A 17,435-nucleotide genomic window follows, 5' to 3' on the forward strand; every position below is an offset into this window, starting at 1 on the left:
GTGATGGTTTAACTCAAATCCACGGAGCTTTTGCAACAGCTTTTCCTCTGCCCTTGCGGGATTTGTTTCCCTCCCGCCGTGTGTCACTGAGCCCGACCCGGGCAGTGCCTGTGCCTTGTCGGGAGCCTGGCCGGGCGGCTGCAATGCCTCAATTTATTATTTAAGGGTCTTGCAAAAGAAAAAGTCCTCATTAGGGCTGAGATGGGGGGGTTTGTAGGTCTCTCAGTGCAACGTGATGGGGACGTGGATGCTCCTGGTGAGCAAAGGGACAAACGAGGCTCTTTCCAGGGGACTTGTGCTAAATATCCGAAGGACACACAGGAAGCAAAAGGGATGGGGCCGTGGGAGGGGGAATAGAGGTGCTGGGCGACCCCGTGCCCTCAGTTTTAATCTCACCGATAATTACGTTTCGCCTAAATGGGATTATTGCTTCTGGAGAGTTTCCACTTCCGTGGCTGATCCCTGCGCTGGTCACGGCAGCCGTCGGTTTTCAGTGCGGTGAGTAAGTGCCTGGCAGGAGGAGTGGGAAATGGGTTTAGATAAAGCCAAAAAGGGTAAACGGGAGTGCCAGGGTGAGCGGGGCAGCCCTGAGCAGTCGGGGGGGCGCAGGGAGTGGAGAGGGGTCCTGGCCTGGCTGGGAGGGACCTTGCTGAGCCACTTGCTGGGAAACCCAGGGGTAAAAATAACCTCCCCGAAATAGCTGGGTGCTGTGGCCATCCCCACCTGTCACCGTACGGTTGGTCACAGCTATGCCAAAATGAGAGACATCCTCCCATCCCCCAGCTGGGGAAACTGAGGCAGGGAAGGAGGTGGCTCCCTCCCAGCCTCTGTGGCCCCCCAAGGGGAGACCAGAGCATGGGGATGGTCCCCGCACACTCACTGGTGCTGCTCAGCACAGAGATGGGCTGGTCCCAGTGGGACCCCCAGGGTGGGGATCTGCCTGCACTCAGCTCTGTGGGGGACCCTGCTTTGTGCCATGCCGAGGGTTGCCACAGGATTCACCCCGTGTGCGGCTCAGCTCCCCGACACCCCCGTTTTCCCATCTTAGAGGTGATGTTAACCCCCCCCAGGCCTGGCCCTGGTGTCACGGTGAGGGGCTGGGGCTGTACTCAGGGGCTCTCTGGCACCTTCCCACAGCTGCAGCGCTGACCCCAGCATAGGCCAAACCCCATTTGGGTTTGTTTTTTTTTTTTTGGGGGGGGGGGGGTGGGTGGGTTTCTCGCTCCTGCAGCAGCCCCCACCCCTGGGAAGCGAGCAAAGGTAAGAGTATGTCATGGGCCACCGTGGCCCTCCCGCGGGGGAGCAGAGCCCCCTCACCTGCCCCATTTGGGGTGATTGGACCCCAGCACCCCTCTCCTGCAGGGTCCCCATGGGGGGGGACTCACCTGCCCTTTCTGAAGGGCGGACCCCCGCCCCGTCCATCCTCCCGGGGCTTCTCCATCCACATTCAAGGCCGGGACGGGGGGGTGCGTGTGTCTGTGTGTCTCCCACCCCCTCTCCCGCCTGCGGGGCCGCATCCAGCCCCGCGGCCTCATCCAGCGGCGGCCGCAGCCGTTCCCCTTTAAGGCGGGGGGGGGGGTTGCGGGTACCGGCCGGAGCGGGGCGGGGGGGGGGGGCGTGCAGCGGGGCGGCGGGCTGGGAGGCGGCCGGGCCGGGCCGGGGCGATGCTCCGCGTCTTCATCCTCCATGCGGAAAATGTCCGCACACCGGACACGGACATCAGCGATGCCTACTGCTCCGCCGCCTTCGGAGGTGCGGGACGGGGAGGGAGTGGGGGCTGCCGGGGGGGGGGGGGGAGCATTGGTTGCACCGCCGGGTCGGGGGGGGGGACACACACACCTTCATCGGGCTCTGCCCCTCCGGCAGGGAAGGCGCTGAAACCCGGGCGGGTGTGGGGGTCCTGCATCTCCAGCCCCTCGCTCATCCCTTCCCTGTTTCCCCCCCCCCACCGCGGGGTCCTAGCTCTGTCTGATGTGGCCCCCCCCCCCCCCCCCCAAGATGATGTGCGCTATCTACGCAGCGCCCCCCCCCACCCCGTGGGGCCCGTGGCCGCGGCGCCCCCCCCCCCCCCCCCAACCCGGCCCGGGGAGTGGGTGTCTGGGACCCCCCTGCGCGCCCCCCCCACCCCCGGGCTCCCTCCTTCCCGGGGCGGGGGGGGTTAGGCCGGGAGAGGCATAGCTGAGCGGTCACAGCACCGGCGGCAGCCCGGGCTATTTCTGGCCTCTGCTGCGCTCCGGGGGGACGGCGATCGCCGAGGGCCCCGGCTCCCAGGGGACGCGGTGGGGGGCCGGGACGCTGCCTCCCTTCCCCGGGACCTCCGTGGGCGAGGGGGGGGCCGGTGGTGTGTCGGGGACCTGCCGGACATCCACTTCCCCAGCCCCCTGCCTGCACCCCAACAGCCCTGAACACCCCCCGCCCCCCCCAGCCGTGTTCATCGGCCGGGAGAGGTTTCCTTCTGCCGGGGATTTCTTTTCAGCCATCCCGCCATCGAGGGGGCCCTGTTCGGCTGCACCCCGTGGCTGTGACAGGCCTAGGGGCTCCACCATGGCTCCCTGTGAGAAGACAGTGTCTGGGGGCTGGACAGGGCATGGGGGGCCATGGTGGGCCCTCACGGCTCCCCGTTCCCCTGGGTGGTGACGATGGCCATGGGGCAACCAGCCTGTGACCTCTCCTGGAACCCATCCAGTGCCAGCCTGGGTGCCAAATTCTTCCCCCTCAAGGGGTGACAGGAGAAATGCGGCAGTGTGTGATATGGGGCGGCTCGTTTGCAACGCTCTGGCAAACCCTGGGATGAAAAAGCATATTTTTGGGCCTTGCTGAACAAGCGAGGTGAGCAGGAGGAGAGGCTGTGTGTCAGCACTTGTGTGCTTGCACCCGCGTCTCCCGCAGTCGTGCCTGTCCCTGTGTCTGGGGGGACCTTCCTCGTGGGATGGAAGTTCCTGTCCTGTTGTCACGGTGTCCCCGTGCGTGGTCATAGCTGTGGGAGTCCCCTCATCTGCTGGGCCTGAGCAGCAGCTGCTTCTTCCTTCCTATATGCCCATGTCCTTGCCAGCTGGTAGCACACAGGGACTGTGACAAGGGGACAGACCCTGTCTCTGCTCTGGGGGACAGGGAAGGGGGTGGCGGTGGGAACGTACACCCCCCTGCCCCAGCCACCGGTGTCAGCTGGGCCCTGGGGTGCGGGGGGCGCAGAGCGGGTGCTGGCTGCGCTTTGCAGATGGGTTTGTGGTGAGAGCCCAGCGGGGGCTGGGGGCTGCTTGGAGCCCCCAGCTGGCAGTGGGACCTCCCTGTGGCCCCCATGCAGACGTCCCCAGTGCTGTGGCATCTCTATGTCTGGGAGCTCCCTGGCTTGCACCATCCCAGGGGTGCTGATGCTCTGCAGCCCTGTGGTGTGTCACCCCTGGAGTCCTGGTGCTCCCATGTCACCAGGGTGGCCTACTGATGTCCTCCTGCTCCGGCATTCCCAGTGGTATTTCATCTCTGGGATCCACTGCTCAGGCATCTCTGCAGCTCACAGCACCTCTGAGTGTAGGCACTTTGTTACCCCAAACTTGCAGCATTCCCAGGTCCCTGTGCTTTTGCAACCTTTGGGCTTACAGCGTCCCTGAATCCCAGGGATTTTCCATCCCCAGGGTTTGCAGTGTCCCTGGGGCCCTGTGCTCAGGCACCCCCAACTCACAGAGGCCCCATGCTTGGGCACCCCCACAGGGCTTGCAGCACCCCAGGCTCGCAGCATCCCTGGTCCTGGTGATTTACTGTCCCCAGGGCGTACCCGGCTCCCGGTGATTTATTTAACACCGCTGGGCTTGCGCCATCCCTGGATCCCGGTGCTTGGACATCCCCAGACCTCGCTGCTCCCCAGATCCCGGTAATTTAATTTACCATCTCTCGGAGTTCGCAGCATCCCCGGTTCCCCGGTCTTTGTCACTTCCCCTGGCTCCCAGCATCCCGGGTTTTGCAACCTCCGGAGCGGCCGCGCCGAGGCGCTCCGCGTCGCCTCCCGGGCACCACCTCCGCCCGCCGGGGAGGGCCGGGACGGGGGAGGCGGCGATGGGGGGGCCGGATCCTTCCCTGGGCCAAGCCCGGCTTGGCCTCACCGTGCCCTGCTCCATCGCCCAGCCATGCTGCGTTGCTTGCTCCAACGAGCCAGCCACCTCCCCAACTTGGAGAAGGGGGACAAGCAAAGCGACCCGGTGGCCAGCCTGACTTTCCGAGGTGAGGGGACCCCAAATCTGGGCTGGGGTGGGGCAGGATTTTTGCTTTTGCAGCCCCCACCAGCAAAGCCCGGCTTCTGCGGGGCGCCCGGCCAGGACGTACGTCCTGGCCGGGTGCCCCGCAGAAGCCGGGCTTTGCTAAGCCCCATCCTTATCCTAAACCCTGGCGAAATTCCCCCTCCGCATCCCTCTACCAAATGCACTGTAGCCCCTTCCATCCCTAACGTCTGATTGCATCCCCATGCCATGCTCACACACTTGACGCCGGCGTCTCCAAGGGTCCCTGGGATGGGCTGGGAATTTTATCTCTCCTCCTCTGTGATTTTTGGGGTGAGCGGGGTCGGGGGGGGGGGGCCCACAGCGAGGAATTGCGTTACCTCAGGGGTTTTTCCCACGGGGGGGACTTGGGGATGGTCATTTAGCGCTGCCACGCGCTTGCGCGGTGTCACAGCATCTAAAAGTGATGGGGTGACAGGGACGAACTCTGGCAAAGAGCAGGACTCGGCGTTGCTGCAGGGTGCTGCGCCCTTGGGTGCTCTCAATCGTTCGTGTGCTCGGCTCTCATTAAGGTCTTATAACTACTAGTATGAGATTGATAAGAATAACCCCTTATCTAGGGGGTTACCCCATTGCTGTGGGTACCGGAGGATGGAGGTCCCGGGAAGGGAGTGTCGCCTTTGCACCTCGAAAGCGCTCGCTGGAGGATGTCGCATTTTTTTGGCAGCCGTTTCCTGGCGGTTGGAAATGTCCATTTTTAGAAAAAAAAAATAAGGAAAGGAAAGGGATGAGTGGCTTCTGACCCAGCCTTTCCTGTGCTGCGTGGGGTGGGTGGGGGGGAACGGTGCTGCTGCCGGCCCCTGCCCAGCCAGCTCCGCTCCCCGCCAGCTCCGGGACCCCTCATGTGCTTATCCCGTGGTGGGCGCTGGGTGCTCGGCCAGGGTGGGCTCCATCCATCTGCCGGCAAAGCGGAAAGCAGCTTTTGGTGGTAAAATCGTGATCCTGAGAGTGCGGGGGGAATTCCAGGGCTCTGCGTCCCATGAAGATGAGGCATAAGCAGGAGACGTGCCTTAAATCGAGGGTGCTTGACGTCTCCCCGGCTTGGTGACGTTGTCCAGAGGTGCCGTGTCAGAGCAATGGCAGCTCTGCCCCACTCCTGGCCCCAGCTTGGCTCTGGCGGCTGGTTTAGCTCCGGGCTGGAAGATTTAGTAGAGACTCTTTGCAGCCTGAGGCAGGAAAAGATTAATTTAGCGATGCTAAAACAACAAAAAAGGAGAATATTTTGAGTGAGCAGCTTGGGCTCCCCACCAGCCCCGTGTGCCCATATCCACAGTCTGGGGTACCTATATATATCTATAGGGCCCCGCAGGGCGCCTGGCTGGTGTCCCCCGGGGTTTGAGTCACCGCTATTGTTTGGCTCTTCCTTTTCCTCTTCCCCCTGGTCCCTCCCGTGACGCGGTCCCTTGGGGCCCAGCGAACGTTTGGCTGGTTTTTGGTGTGACTTGAGGGTCGTGGTTTTGGGATGCAGCTGGTGGGGAGCTCCTCAGGCAGGGCTGGAGGCCCCCGGCACCGGGGTTCCTTGGGACATTGGCTTTGGACTGCTTTTAACTGCTGCTGCTGCCTGACTCTGGTCCCTGGGATGTGGTCCGAAGAGTGGTCCCAAGAGTAGGTGACAGCATCCTCTTCTGCATCTTTTGGGGGTGTCAGTGGTGAACTCCCTGGTTCAGTGTGCAAGCATCCGACCGCTCTCACAGGGGCTCTGGGTCCCTTCTGGGACGGTACCGAGGTTCGAGTGGAGGGAGGAGGATGTCTGCATCCCCCATGGCACCTTCCAGCCCCAAAACCCACCCAGCAGACTTTAGGAGCCTACTCTCTGCCCTGCTCATGGGGAAACTGAGGCACAGCACATCGAGATGACTTACCTGGGGTTTCCAAGCAAGGCTCGTGCAGGGCTGGGGCTCAAAGCGGGGTCCCAGAGACTGTCTGTGCACACCATACACCCCTGCCCCCTCCGCCAGCTTCTGTGCAAGGAGTGGGGCCTGATCCTGCTCCTAGGAGCTGCGGATGTCGCTGGAGGCTCTCAACCCTACCTGTGCATGGGAGGGGCTTGAATTTTGGGGTCTCTCCCCATGGTTTAGTGGGGAAACCGGTCTAACTCGCGTGCGTTGCTCCCTGCAGGTGTAAAGAAGAAGACTAAAGTCATCAAGAACAATGTGAACCCCGTATGGAACGAGGTGAGTGTGCCCCTGTCCCTGTCCCCACAGGCATGGACGGTGCTGTGGGAGCCAGGTACAAGCCCAGCAAGGTGCACCAAGCACCAACGGCTCGTGGGGCCTCCGTGATGCCCCAGGGCTGCCACCCCACGTAGGGTTTGGGGATGGTTCCTGTCATGGGCAGCTTTGCATCCGAAATTCCCAGCACTGGCATCAGAGGAGCGAGGCTGAGCTGTGTCTCTGTGGACTTTTGCTCCAGCCTCTTCCCCTTTCATCAAGATCTTATCAGGGCAAAGCACGCACATTAAAAGAAGCTGTTTAAAAATATTGCAGCTTGAAGGGAAAACAAGCGTGTTTTACTCATCAGCGTGGCCCAGGGGAGGATATTTTTTCCAGCACCTTCTTCCTTCTAACCCTGACCTGTGCTTTCTTGGGTCAAAATTAAAAAAAGTTAGTTTTGGTGAGCAAAATAACACTGTTTTGGCACAGAAACACTGTGTGCCAGCTCCCATTGTCTTCTCCTTTGTTCGCTTTTAATCCATGAGGAGGGGAAGGCCTTTGCCCCGGGGCATGTTTTTCCTGTGGGTCTGACAGGACATTTTGTTTGGGGCATGCGTGGTGCTGAGGTTTGTGCTGTCAGTGCTGTGATGGCGAAGTGGGTCTGGTGTTTCGGTTCTCCACCTCCAAGAGCCCTCGGAGGTGCCGGAGCCGATCAACGCCAGCGTGAGCATTGCAACCCTGGCCGGGCGCTGATCCTGGCTCCTCTCTCCTCCTCTCCAGGGCTTTGAGTGGGACCTGAAGGGAGCTCCCCTGGACTCGGGTGCCGAGCTCACCATTGTCGTGAAAGACCATGAGACCGTGGGGAGAAACAGGTAGGAGAAGCGTTGGGTGCCAGGCACGAGCGCCCTGCCCTGCGCCCATCACCGGCACAGCCCTTGCACACCAAGGCTTTGCTCAGCTGGGTTGGGGTGGGCAATGAGGGCATCTGGGCTCTCCCCGGGCTCCGGGTGTTGCTCCCCAGAGCCAGCTGCCCTTTGTAGTGGGGGCGGCTGGTGGGAGGCGAGAGCCACATTTCTGGGCTGCTTTGCTCAACAGCTGGGGAGAAAAAACAGCGTTTGAGGGCACGGAGCACACAGGGACCCTTGTGCCCTCCACCACCCCCAGGCGCCTGCCCCAGGAGCAATCCGGCGCCGCGAGGGCCCGGTGATGGGCACTTGGCCAGGGAGGCGTGAGTCGGCTGCCAAGCTCCTTTCCCAAACACACTTTGCCGGCGGAGCTAGGAAGGGTGGCGTTTTCAAAACAAACGACCCAAGGCGGCTTCCTTTCTCACGGCAGCTCCTAGTGCCCCACGCTCTGGGAGCAGCGGAGGTTTCCCCGTGGGGATGGGGTCTCCCTCCCCCTGCATTAGGAAGGAAGGTGAGAGCGGCCAGCGATGTCACCTCCAACCCTGGGACATGGGGCTCGGCCACCCCCCGGCAACCCATGTCTGCGTGCGGGGCTCCTTCGACTGGGATCGCTGCTTGCACAGGGAAAAAAATACAGGAAGTAATTTATTTTTGGGCAGCAGAGGGTGGGAACAGTCCCAGCTCTGGCTGGGACAGGGAGGATGGCCCCGGCGTGAAGGATCCCATTTCCAGGGCTGGAGCCTATGCTGGATTCGCTCTTGGGCTGGAGGCCAGGGGAGGTGGAAATTGGGTCTGGTCCAGCTTGGTGTCGTCGTGAGTGCCTATAAATAGCGAGGGGAGAACAGGAGAAGGCTCCCGGCTCCCGGCACAGGGAGATTTTGTCTGCCTGCGCGGGGAGCAGCCGCTCCACCGTGACGCACAGGGACTGCGATGCTCTCACGAGTGGTCCCCTCTCTGCCACGAAGGTGATCCTGGATTTCTGTCTTTCATTCCCACCCATCTCTATGGATGCTGCAATGAGCAAATGGGGCAATTACCGGTAACAGGCAAATAATGCCCTGTCTTGGCTGCTGTCTGTCTGAAATCATAGAATCACAGAATGGATTGGGTTGGAAGGTATCTTTGAAGATCATAGAATGTGTTGGGTTGGAAGGGGCTTTTAAAGGTCACCTAGTCCAACCCCCTGCAGTAAGCAGGGACATCTTTAACTAGATCAGGTTGCTCAGAGCCTCATCAAGCCTGGCTTTGAATGTCTCCAGGGATGGGGCCTCCACCACCTCTCTGGGCAACCTGTTCCAGTGTCTCACCACCCTCAGTGTAAAGAACTTCCTCCTAATCTCTGATCTAAACCTACCCTGCTCTAGTGTAAAACCATGGCCCCTCATCCTACCACTACATACCCTCGCAAACAGCCCCTCCTCAGCTTTCTTGTAGGCCCCCTTCAGATACTGGAAGGCCGCTATAAGGTCTCCCCAGAGCCTTCTCTTCCCTAGGCTGAACAACCCCAACTCTCTCAGCCTGTCTTCGTAGGAGAGGTGCTTCAGCCCTCTGAGCATCCTTGTGTCCCTAAAATCGACCCCTCCCATGCCCTAGGCAGGGACATACTCAACTAGATAAGGTCGTTCCAGGCACCATCCAACCTGACCTTGAACGCTTCCAGCGATGGGGCATCCACAGCTTCTCTGGGAAACTTGTCCACTGTCTCACCACCCTTGTCATAAAAAATATTTTCCTTATGTCCAACCTAAACATTCCATCTTTCACTTTAAAACCATTGCTCCTTATTCCATCACTACAGACCCTGGTAAAAAGTCTCTCTCTGTCTTTCTTATAAGCCACCTATATATATTGAAAGGCTGTAATAAGGTGTCCTCAGAGCCTTCTCTTCTGGCTGTGCAACCCCAACTCTCTCAGCCTTTCTCCATAGCAGAGGTGTTCCATCCCTCTGACCATTTCTGTGGCCTCCTCTTGACCTGCTCCAACAGGTCCATGTCTGTCTTGTACTGGGGACTCCAGAACTGGATGCAGTGCTCCAGGTGGGGTTTCGTGAGAGCAGAGTAGACGGGGAGGATCACCTCCCTTGACCTGCTGCTGACGCAGCCCAGGATATGGTTGGCTTTCTGGGCTGAGAGCACACGTTGCCGGCTCACGTCCAATTTGTCATCCACCAGTACCCTCAAGTCTTTCTCTGCAGGGCTGCTCTCAATCCATCCATCCCACAGCCTGTATTGGTACTGGGGGTTGCCCCGACCCAGAGGCAGGACCTTGTACTTGGTCTTATTGAACCGCATGAGGTTCACATGGGCCCACTTCTTGAGCTTGTCCAGGTCCCTAGGGATGGCATCCCATCCCTCCAGTGACCCTGAGTGACCACTCAGCTTGGTGTCATCTGCAAAGTTGATGAGGGTGCACTCAGTCCCACTGTGTATGTCAATTATGAAGATTAAATAGTATTGGTCCCAGTATGGACCTTTGAGGAGCACCACTTGTTTCTGGTTTCCATTTGGGAGTTGAGCTGTTGAGTATAACTCTTTGGATGAAGCCATCCAGCCAATTCCTGATCCATCTAACAGTCCGTCCATCAAACCTACAGCTCTCCAATTTAGAGGCATGAATGTTGTTGGGGACTGTACCAAAGGCCTTACAGAAGTCCAGGTAGATGACACCTGTAGATCTTCCCTTATCCACTGATCTAGTTCCTCCATTGTAGAAGGCCACCAGATTAGGCAGGCACAATTTGCCTGTGGTGGAGGTACACGTTGGCTGCCTCCGATCACCTTCTTGCCTTCTATATGCTTTGACGTCTCTTCCAGGAGGACCTGCTCCATGATCTCATTGTGCTGTTAGGACAGCACAAAGCGGTTTGAGGGCTTTCCTGGCTCTGGGCAGGGAGGAGTTAGGCTGCAACACTGGACACGGTCCCTGGCCAGCCCTGGTCTGCGTGGGAGCCAGTGCTGCCGGCTGGGGTGGGAGGTGGCACAGCACGGGAAGAGTTAACCAGAAGCAGAGCATCAGGGAGGAACTCAGTAGGGGAAAATCAGTTTTATGGTGGTTTAAAATCCTCCTGGATATTGGTGGCACACAGACAGTGTCCTTGGCTGCCAGCTCTGATCTCATCTACCTCCAGTGAAACCCCCAACCCCCTGTGTCTCTGTTTTCTCCATTGGCAAAGAAAAATCTATCAGCGCTTCAGTTTATGGCTCCTGGTTCCTCATCGTGGTTGTTTGGGTACTTTTCCTTGATAAAAAGGGGGCAAAGTCCCCAGAGATTCTCATCCTAGTTGTCTCACTGGGGCTGGGCCTGAGCCACCTGATACCCATTCCTGTCCTCCCTGGGCAGCTGCCATACAGGGATGCTGGCAGGTGTCCCCTCCTCTGCCCCTGCCCTCTGGGACGGTCACTGATGCCTGGGTTTGCATCAACCGCAGCTCCTTGGCCCCTTTCCCTGCTGACCACCCCATTGCTCTTCACCCCCAGGTTTTTGGGAGAAGCCCGAGTGCCCCTGCGAGATGTCCTCTCCTCCCCCAGCCTGGCGGCCTCCTACAACCTCCCCTTGCTGGACACCAAGAAGCAGAGCACTGGGGTGAGTCCCTGCGCGGGGACCAGTGAGACCAGTTTAAGCGATATCCCTGTCAACTGCAGCTCCTCATTTGAGACACATATGAGCAACGTCCCCACCAGTTGCAGCTCCTCATTTGAGACCAGTGTCAGCAACGTCCCCACCAGTTGCAGCTCCCAGTTGGAGACCAGTATGAGTAATGTCCCTGGCAGCTGCAGCTCCTTATTTGAGACCAGTCTGAGCAATGTCCCCACCATTGCAGCTCCTCATTTGAGACCAGTCTGAGCAATGTCCCCACCATTGCAGCTCCCAGTTGGAGACCAGTTTAAGGAATGTCCCAGTCAGCTGCAGCTCCTCATTTGAGACCAGTGTCAGCAATGTCCCCACCAGTTGCAGCTCCCAGTTGGAGACCAGTATGAGTAATGACCCTACCAGTTGCAGCTCCCAGTTGGATGCTGGTTGTCCCATCCTGGGCTCGTTGGCTTTGAGATTGACCTTTAAAGGAGCAAAATCAGTGGGTCGGGGAGGGGGGCAGCACGAAGCTTCTTGGTCCATGCTCACAGGGGGACATCCTGTGCCGTGTGGGGGACTCACCTCCCTGCAACCCATATGTCCCCCTCTCCTCCTTACCTTGGCGGCTGGGGAGAGCTTTGCTGTGGACAGCTTTGCTGGGGACACCCTGGTGCTTTGCTGGGGATAAACCTCTTTGCAGGGCAGGTGTTGGCAGGGGCTGTAGCTCGTGCACCCATGGGACAGGGATGTCCTCGCTGCACAGCCACCGGGCTCTGTGGGGAGCAGCGGGAACACCCCTCGCCGTCTGTTAAATCTTACATTTCCCTTTCCGCAGTTCCCTTCCCGCAGTTCCCCTCTCCTTGAGCTTTTCCCTGGCTCTACCTCGGCATCTCCCTCCCTCCCGCTCCCTTCCCGGTGGATGCAGCGTCCGGCCCCGGCGCAGCTCGGCCTGGGGCTGCCATCTAGCGGGACTGGGACAGGGTGGTCACCCCGCTGGGACCCCGCACGTCCCTGGTGTGCCCGTGCACCCTGGGACACCTTTCCCTGCCGCCTCCCTTCTCTGCCCCTTTTCCCCGGCATTTGCAGAGTTGCTGCCACTTTTTCGGCTGCATCCCCCGTGCCTGGGCAGAACATTGTGGGTGGCATCTGGCGCTGAGGCTCAGGCCCCCCGGAGAGTGTTTCGGGACACCTATGTAATGAATATTTCCTTTTTTTCCAGGCTTTCCTCATCCTGCAAGTGTCCTACATCCCCCCTCCAGGAGCTGTCCCCCTGTTTCCCCCTCCAGCCCCCCCGGAGCCAGCACCGGCTGCTGCTGAGTCTGACACGGTCACCGGTAACCAGAAACCTTCACGTGTGGCACTGGGGGGGGACCTTTTCCCCAGCAGCATCACATTTTTCCCAGCTAGACCCCTCACCCTACAGTCTCACAACGCTCGGTCCCCCTTTGCCTGCATCCTCCATCTCCTTTCTCGCCCTGCACAGAGACGGCTGGAGAGGAGGAGATGGAGGATCAGACAGCGACAGGGGAAGAAACGGAGCCCTCCTCCTCCTCCGGGCCACCGGGGTCTGAGCCCCCCTCGCTGCCCCGCAAGCCCCCCATGCACCATGTTCAGGGGGTGAAGCGGAGGAAGAGCTCACCCAAAAAGCCTTTATCCAACAAGCCACAAGACTTCCAGGTGAGATGAGGTTGGTGGGAATGAGCTGCTCTCCTGAAGCCACCTCCCCAAGGCCCCACAGCCTGTCCTATGGGGGGTTTATCACCTGAGAGGGGCACCCTGAGATGCCCATCTCAGGGCTGGACAAACCCCACAGGGTCTGAGATGTTGTGGAGGTGTCAGATACAGCCACAGTGGCTCTTCTTCCCCTTGTCCTCCTGCGCATCCCATCCCCTCGGCACCCAGTGACCCACTGCCCTGTCCTCCCTCCCATTCCAGATCAGAGTAAGGGTCATCGAGGCCCGGCAGCTCCCTGGGGTCAACATCAGGCCCGTGGTGAAGGTGACGGCTGCCGGGCAGACCAAGAGGACCAGGATACGCAAAGGCAACAGCCCCTTCTTTGATGAGGTGAGGGGGGGGCATCTCTGCTCCAGGTGTGCTTGTGGGGATGTCGGGAAAGGCTCAGGAGTGTTATGGGTTGGGGTCCCGAGTGATGGAAACCCCAGTGCAGCCCAGAGTCTGGGATGCGGCGACGGGGACTGCAATGGGAGAGAAGCTCAGAGAGAAGCAGGGAGGTCTGGCAGGCCCAGCATCGCCTGCCTTTGCGCAGGGCTCACCTTGGTCGCCTTTCTGAGGTGACTTACATGTCCCAGAGTCACTGGTAGCGTCCTGGGCAGGGCTGTGCCCAGGCAGGGCTGGGCAACGCAGCCGGGTGTGCAGGATGGGTACGCACAGACAGCCGCGTGCGACTTGTCCCCAGCCCAGTCCCCACATTGGATGCTCCAAGCCTGCTTTTTGAGATGTCCCTAAAGCCTGCTTTTTGGGATGTCCCTAAAGCCTGCTCCAGCATGTGCCTGTGCTTTATTTGGAGACCCCCCGGGAGAGCTGGTCTGCATGTGCTTTTGTGAACCAGCCCAGCAAAAGCAAACTTGAGGATGTTGCTCATTGGGGTCCACCAAAGTCACCCAGCACAGCCCGTTCGGGAGGCTGTTGCTATTAATGGGGTATGGTCCCTCCTAACAGGAGGGGAAGAGGCTCCAGCCTGTGGAGCTCAGGGCATGGGAGAGGCTGGAAGGCAGGAAAATGCCCTGCGGGGAGGCTGGGGCAGATCTCCACCTTCCATCCTCACCCCTTTTTCCTACAGACCTTCTTCTTCAATGTCTTTGAGTCGCCGGCTGAGTTGTTCGACACACCCATCTTCATCACGGTGAGCTTCAGCAAATATCAGCCCTGCCCCTCGGGAGGGCTGGGGCGATGCTCAGGGCCATTGCCCTGTCCCCCTCCCCACAGCGCCCAGGGAAACATCCCCCTCTGTTCCAGGAGGGCATTTTGGGGGGTTCCTCCACCCTGGGAGGGTTTGGGCTGGTTTTACCATTTTTGCTTTATTTTCATTCCACAGGTTGTGGACTCTCGGTCTTTCCGGACAGACTCGGTGATTGGGGAATTTCGGGTGAGGCTGCCATCTCTCCTCTTCCCCCATATTTGTATCTGGCTTGTATCAGGAATAGCGTGGCCAGCAGGGGCAGGGAAGTGATCGTGCCTCTGTACTCGGCACTGGTGAGGCCTCACCTCGAGTGCTGTGCTCAGTTCTGGGCCCCTCTGCACAAGAGGGACATTGAAGTGCTGGAGCGTGTCCAGAGGAGAGCTACCAGGCTGGTGAGGGGGCTGGAGACCAGGTCATATGAGGAGAGGATGAGGGAGCTGGGCATGTTTAGCTTGGAGAAGAGGAGGCTGAGGGGAGACCTCATTGCCCTCTACAGCTACCTGAAAGGAGGCTGGAGAGAGGTGGGTGTTGGCCTCTTCTTCCCAGTGAATAATGACAGGACCAGAGGAAACGGTCTGAAGTTGCAGCAGGGGAGGTTTAGGTTAGAGATTAGGAAGAGTTACTTTACTGAAAGAGTGGTCAGGCACTGGGACAGCCTGCCCAGGGAGGTGGTTGAGTCACCATCCCTGGAGGTGTTTAAGAAGCATCTAGATGTGGCACTTCAGGTCATGCTCTAGTGGCAGAGATCGTAGGTTGTTTGATTGGACTGGATGATCTCAAAGGTCCTTTCCAACCATGAAGATTCTATGATTCTGTGATTCTATGTTTTCCGACACGCTGACCCATGGGGTGAACGCTGGCATTTCTTTTTTGTTTTGTTTTACAGATGGATGTCGAAACCATTTACTCCGAGCCAAGTGAGTCCAGCAAACCGTCAGGGTCTGGGCCAGGGTCACTTCCTGCGGCACTGGGGAGTCGCTACGGGAAACCTTTTTTTGGGGGGGCCAAACATAGGGGAAATGCACACACACATTACAGATCTCCCATATATAAACCCAGACATGTCCCTATATCCATCATCACCACCCATTTCTCATCCCTTTCCCAAGACGTACATCTTTGAGGCTTTCAAGTCATTGTGCCACCGACTTGCTGTCAGAAAGCCCTACCAGTGCAGCCCAGCTTGCTTTTTTTGGTCTTGAGTCTGGCTCATTATTTGATCTTTTATCTATTATTTTATCTCAAAGAAGACAAAATGATACTTAGAAAAAATTTCCTACCCTAATCACTACAGAGAAAAGCTTGGTAATTTTAGCTGTAAAGTGTTAAGACCTACAAGGAAAATCTCTTAATAACATGCTTTAACTTTTGGTCAGCCCTGAAGTGGTCATGCAGTTGGACTAGATGATCGTTGTAGGTCCCTTCCAACTGAATCATAGAATCATTTAGATTGGAGAAGACCTTTAAGATTATTGAGCCCAACCATAAACTATTCTATTCTGTTCTATTCTAATTTCCATTCCGTTACATTCCATTCCATTCTATATACAAGGAGCATATAAAAGGAGCAAACCCACCCAACAGCATCCTTGAAGCCATTTCCCTGCACAACTGAGGACCAGCACATGGGTCTCAATCTCTTTTCTCCCCCAGAACATGCTTTCCTTAGAAAATGGCTGTTGCTCTCTGACCCGGAGGACTTCTCTGCGGGGGCCAAGGGCTATCTGAAAGTCAGCCTGTTTGTGCTGGGACCTGGTGATGAAGCTCCTGTGAGTATCACCTTGATGGGGGGACTCTCCAACCATGGTAATCCACCACCGTGGGCAATCAAACCCCATGCCTGTTCCCAGGGAAGCTGCAGCTTTGATCTTTCTCTGTTTTGGGGGCAAGGTGCTGGATTTTGGAGTTTTGCTGCTCATTTCAGGACTTTTGGGAAGTTTGGTTTTGTTCTCCTCTTCTCCTGTTGTCCTACAGCTGGAGAAGAAGGAGGTCTCTGAAGACAAGGAAGACATCGAGGGCAACCTCCTGCGTCCTACTGGGGTAACCCTGAGAGGGGCTCATTTCTGCCTGAAAATCTTCAAAGCTGAAGACTTGCCCCAGAGTAAGTGTTTCCTTTGCTGGACTGGAGCATACTGGATTCATCCCTTGGTATTGCAGCAGGTTGCAATATGCTGGAGGAGGAGTAAGTGCACAGATAAGGAAACTTTATCCGTAGCTTTGGTCCAAAGACCTTGTAGATATTGGTCAGTCGTAACATACTGGGAGATAAGTTTCTTACTGGTGCAAACTGGTATTTACCCTCCACCCTCCTGCCCATCCCCACCTGGCTCAATGGAGATGTGCTGCCTGGCTGGTGGGACAGCCTGCCTGGAAAGCTGTGGCCATCGCACTTCCATGAGCTTTCAGCATGTCCTTCCCCTCTCAGTGGATGATGCTGTCATGGACAACGTCAGGCAGATCTTCGGCTTTGAGAGCAACAAGAAGAACCTGGTTGATCCTTTCGTGGAAGTCAGCTTTGCGGGCAAGACGGTGAGCGGCCGGAGTGGAGCAGCAACCCCCGGTCCCTGGGCCTGGGATGGCAGCCGTGCATGGGGAAAATTTAGTCCTTTGCTTTGCTGGAGCATTTGCAAAGATCCCATCAATCCTTGTTATACCCCACCCTCTTCCTTTGGATTGCCATGTCCTGAAGCTGTGGGCTGAGAAGAGCCCAGCCAACATCCCTAGCCCCATCCCTGTGTGCATGGCTGGCTTCGAGCTGAGTTGTGCTGCCGGATGCGACGTGCCGGGCTGCACCGGAGTAATTTCTTCGCTGGGCTCTTCGTGGTGCTGTTGCATTAAAAATGTGGATGGAGAGGCTGAGCGCCTGGGGAAAGGGGACAGTGCAGCAGTGGAGGGTTGTGCTGCTCTTCCTGGTGCTGCCTGAAGCGAACGACTGGCTGTGTCCCCTCACGACCAAATGTCGCCCCATGGCCAGCCAGGGTGTGGAGGTGATGCTGGTGTCTTTGCAGAACCCTGTCCTGCTCCCTTTGCTTCCGGGTCCCCTCCAGTGCCTTTGCCAAGCGATATGCCCATGAGCTGCCACTTATCTTTTGATGCACAGCAGCACTGAAGGGCTGAGATTCTCCCCTGCCCATAAATCTTTCCCTGGGGACAGTGCCTGGGGGGAACAGAGGCTCAGGACATTACCCTGAGCAAACACAGCAGGAAGGGGGTGAGTTTCTGGTGGTCCTGGGGTAGTGAGATCTCGGAGCAGCCCATATCATTCTCTGCCTCTTGCACAGAGGGGTTTACCAACGTGATGCAGAGCCCCACCAGGCCACCCACTGAATGGAGTCTGTATTTTGGGGATCTGAGACGTTCCAGCTCTGTGGATGGGGCATGCAGCAGCCTGGCTTTGCTGAAACGTAGCTGTGAGCTGCAAGCACTGGGGTGGCACTGACTTTTCATCCCCCATCTCGCACCTCCAGCTTTACTCGAGGATCCTGGAGAAGAATGCCAACCCGCAGTGGAACCAGTGCCTAACGCTGCCAGCGATGGTGAGCACTGGTACCCCTGCAGCCCCGCTCCTGCCTGCTCACTCCCACTACCATTCACCGCTCTTCTCCATGCCTCTTTT

The 17,435-nt window shown here is 58.1% G+C and overlaps 1 protein-coding gene across 9 annotated transcripts in view; it reads left to right on the forward strand.

The window, feature by feature from the left end:
- The first annotated feature begins 1,627 nt into the window (after positions 1–1,627).
- DYSF (dysferlin) overlaps positions 1,628–17,435 on the forward strand; it is a 105,262-nt gene continuing 89,454 nt past the window's right edge. For 5 of the 9 annotated variants that reach the window (XM_063336833.1, XM_063336828.1, XM_063336832.1 and 2 more), the window contains exons 1-14: positions 4,096–4,215; positions 6,390–6,445; positions 7,205–7,296; positions 10,806–10,911; positions 12,119–12,233; positions 12,383–12,576; positions 12,835–12,963; positions 13,700–13,762; positions 13,955–14,005; positions 14,706–14,736; positions 15,473–15,588; positions 15,794–15,920; positions 16,245–16,348; positions 17,287–17,355. In XM_063336833.1, the coding sequence (XP_063192903.1) occupies positions 4,122–4,215; positions 6,390–6,445; positions 7,205–7,296; positions 10,806–10,911; positions 12,119–12,233; positions 12,383–12,576; positions 12,835–12,963; positions 13,700–13,762; positions 13,955–14,005; positions 14,706–14,736; positions 15,473–15,588; positions 15,794–15,920; positions 16,245–16,348; positions 17,287–17,355 (1,347 nt within the window). In that variant the 5' untranslated portion in view covers positions 4,096–4,121. Of the gene's footprint in view, positions 1,753–4,095; positions 4,216–6,389; positions 6,446–7,204; positions 7,297–10,805; positions 10,912–12,118; positions 12,234–12,382; positions 12,577–12,834; positions 12,964–13,699; positions 13,763–13,954; positions 14,006–14,705; positions 14,737–15,472; positions 15,589–15,793; positions 15,921–16,244; positions 16,349–17,286; positions 17,356–17,435 lie in introns of those variants that run through there. The other 4 variants (XM_063336829.1, XM_063336835.1, XM_063336831.1 and 1 more) reach the window with 1 other exon arrangement.

Source organism: Chroicocephalus ridibundus, chromosome 5 (genome assembly GCF_963924245.1).
Source record: "Chroicocephalus ridibundus chromosome 5, bChrRid1.1, whole genome shotgun sequence".
Taxonomy (NCBI): Eukaryota; Metazoa; Chordata; class Aves; order Charadriiformes; family Laridae; genus Chroicocephalus; species Chroicocephalus ridibundus.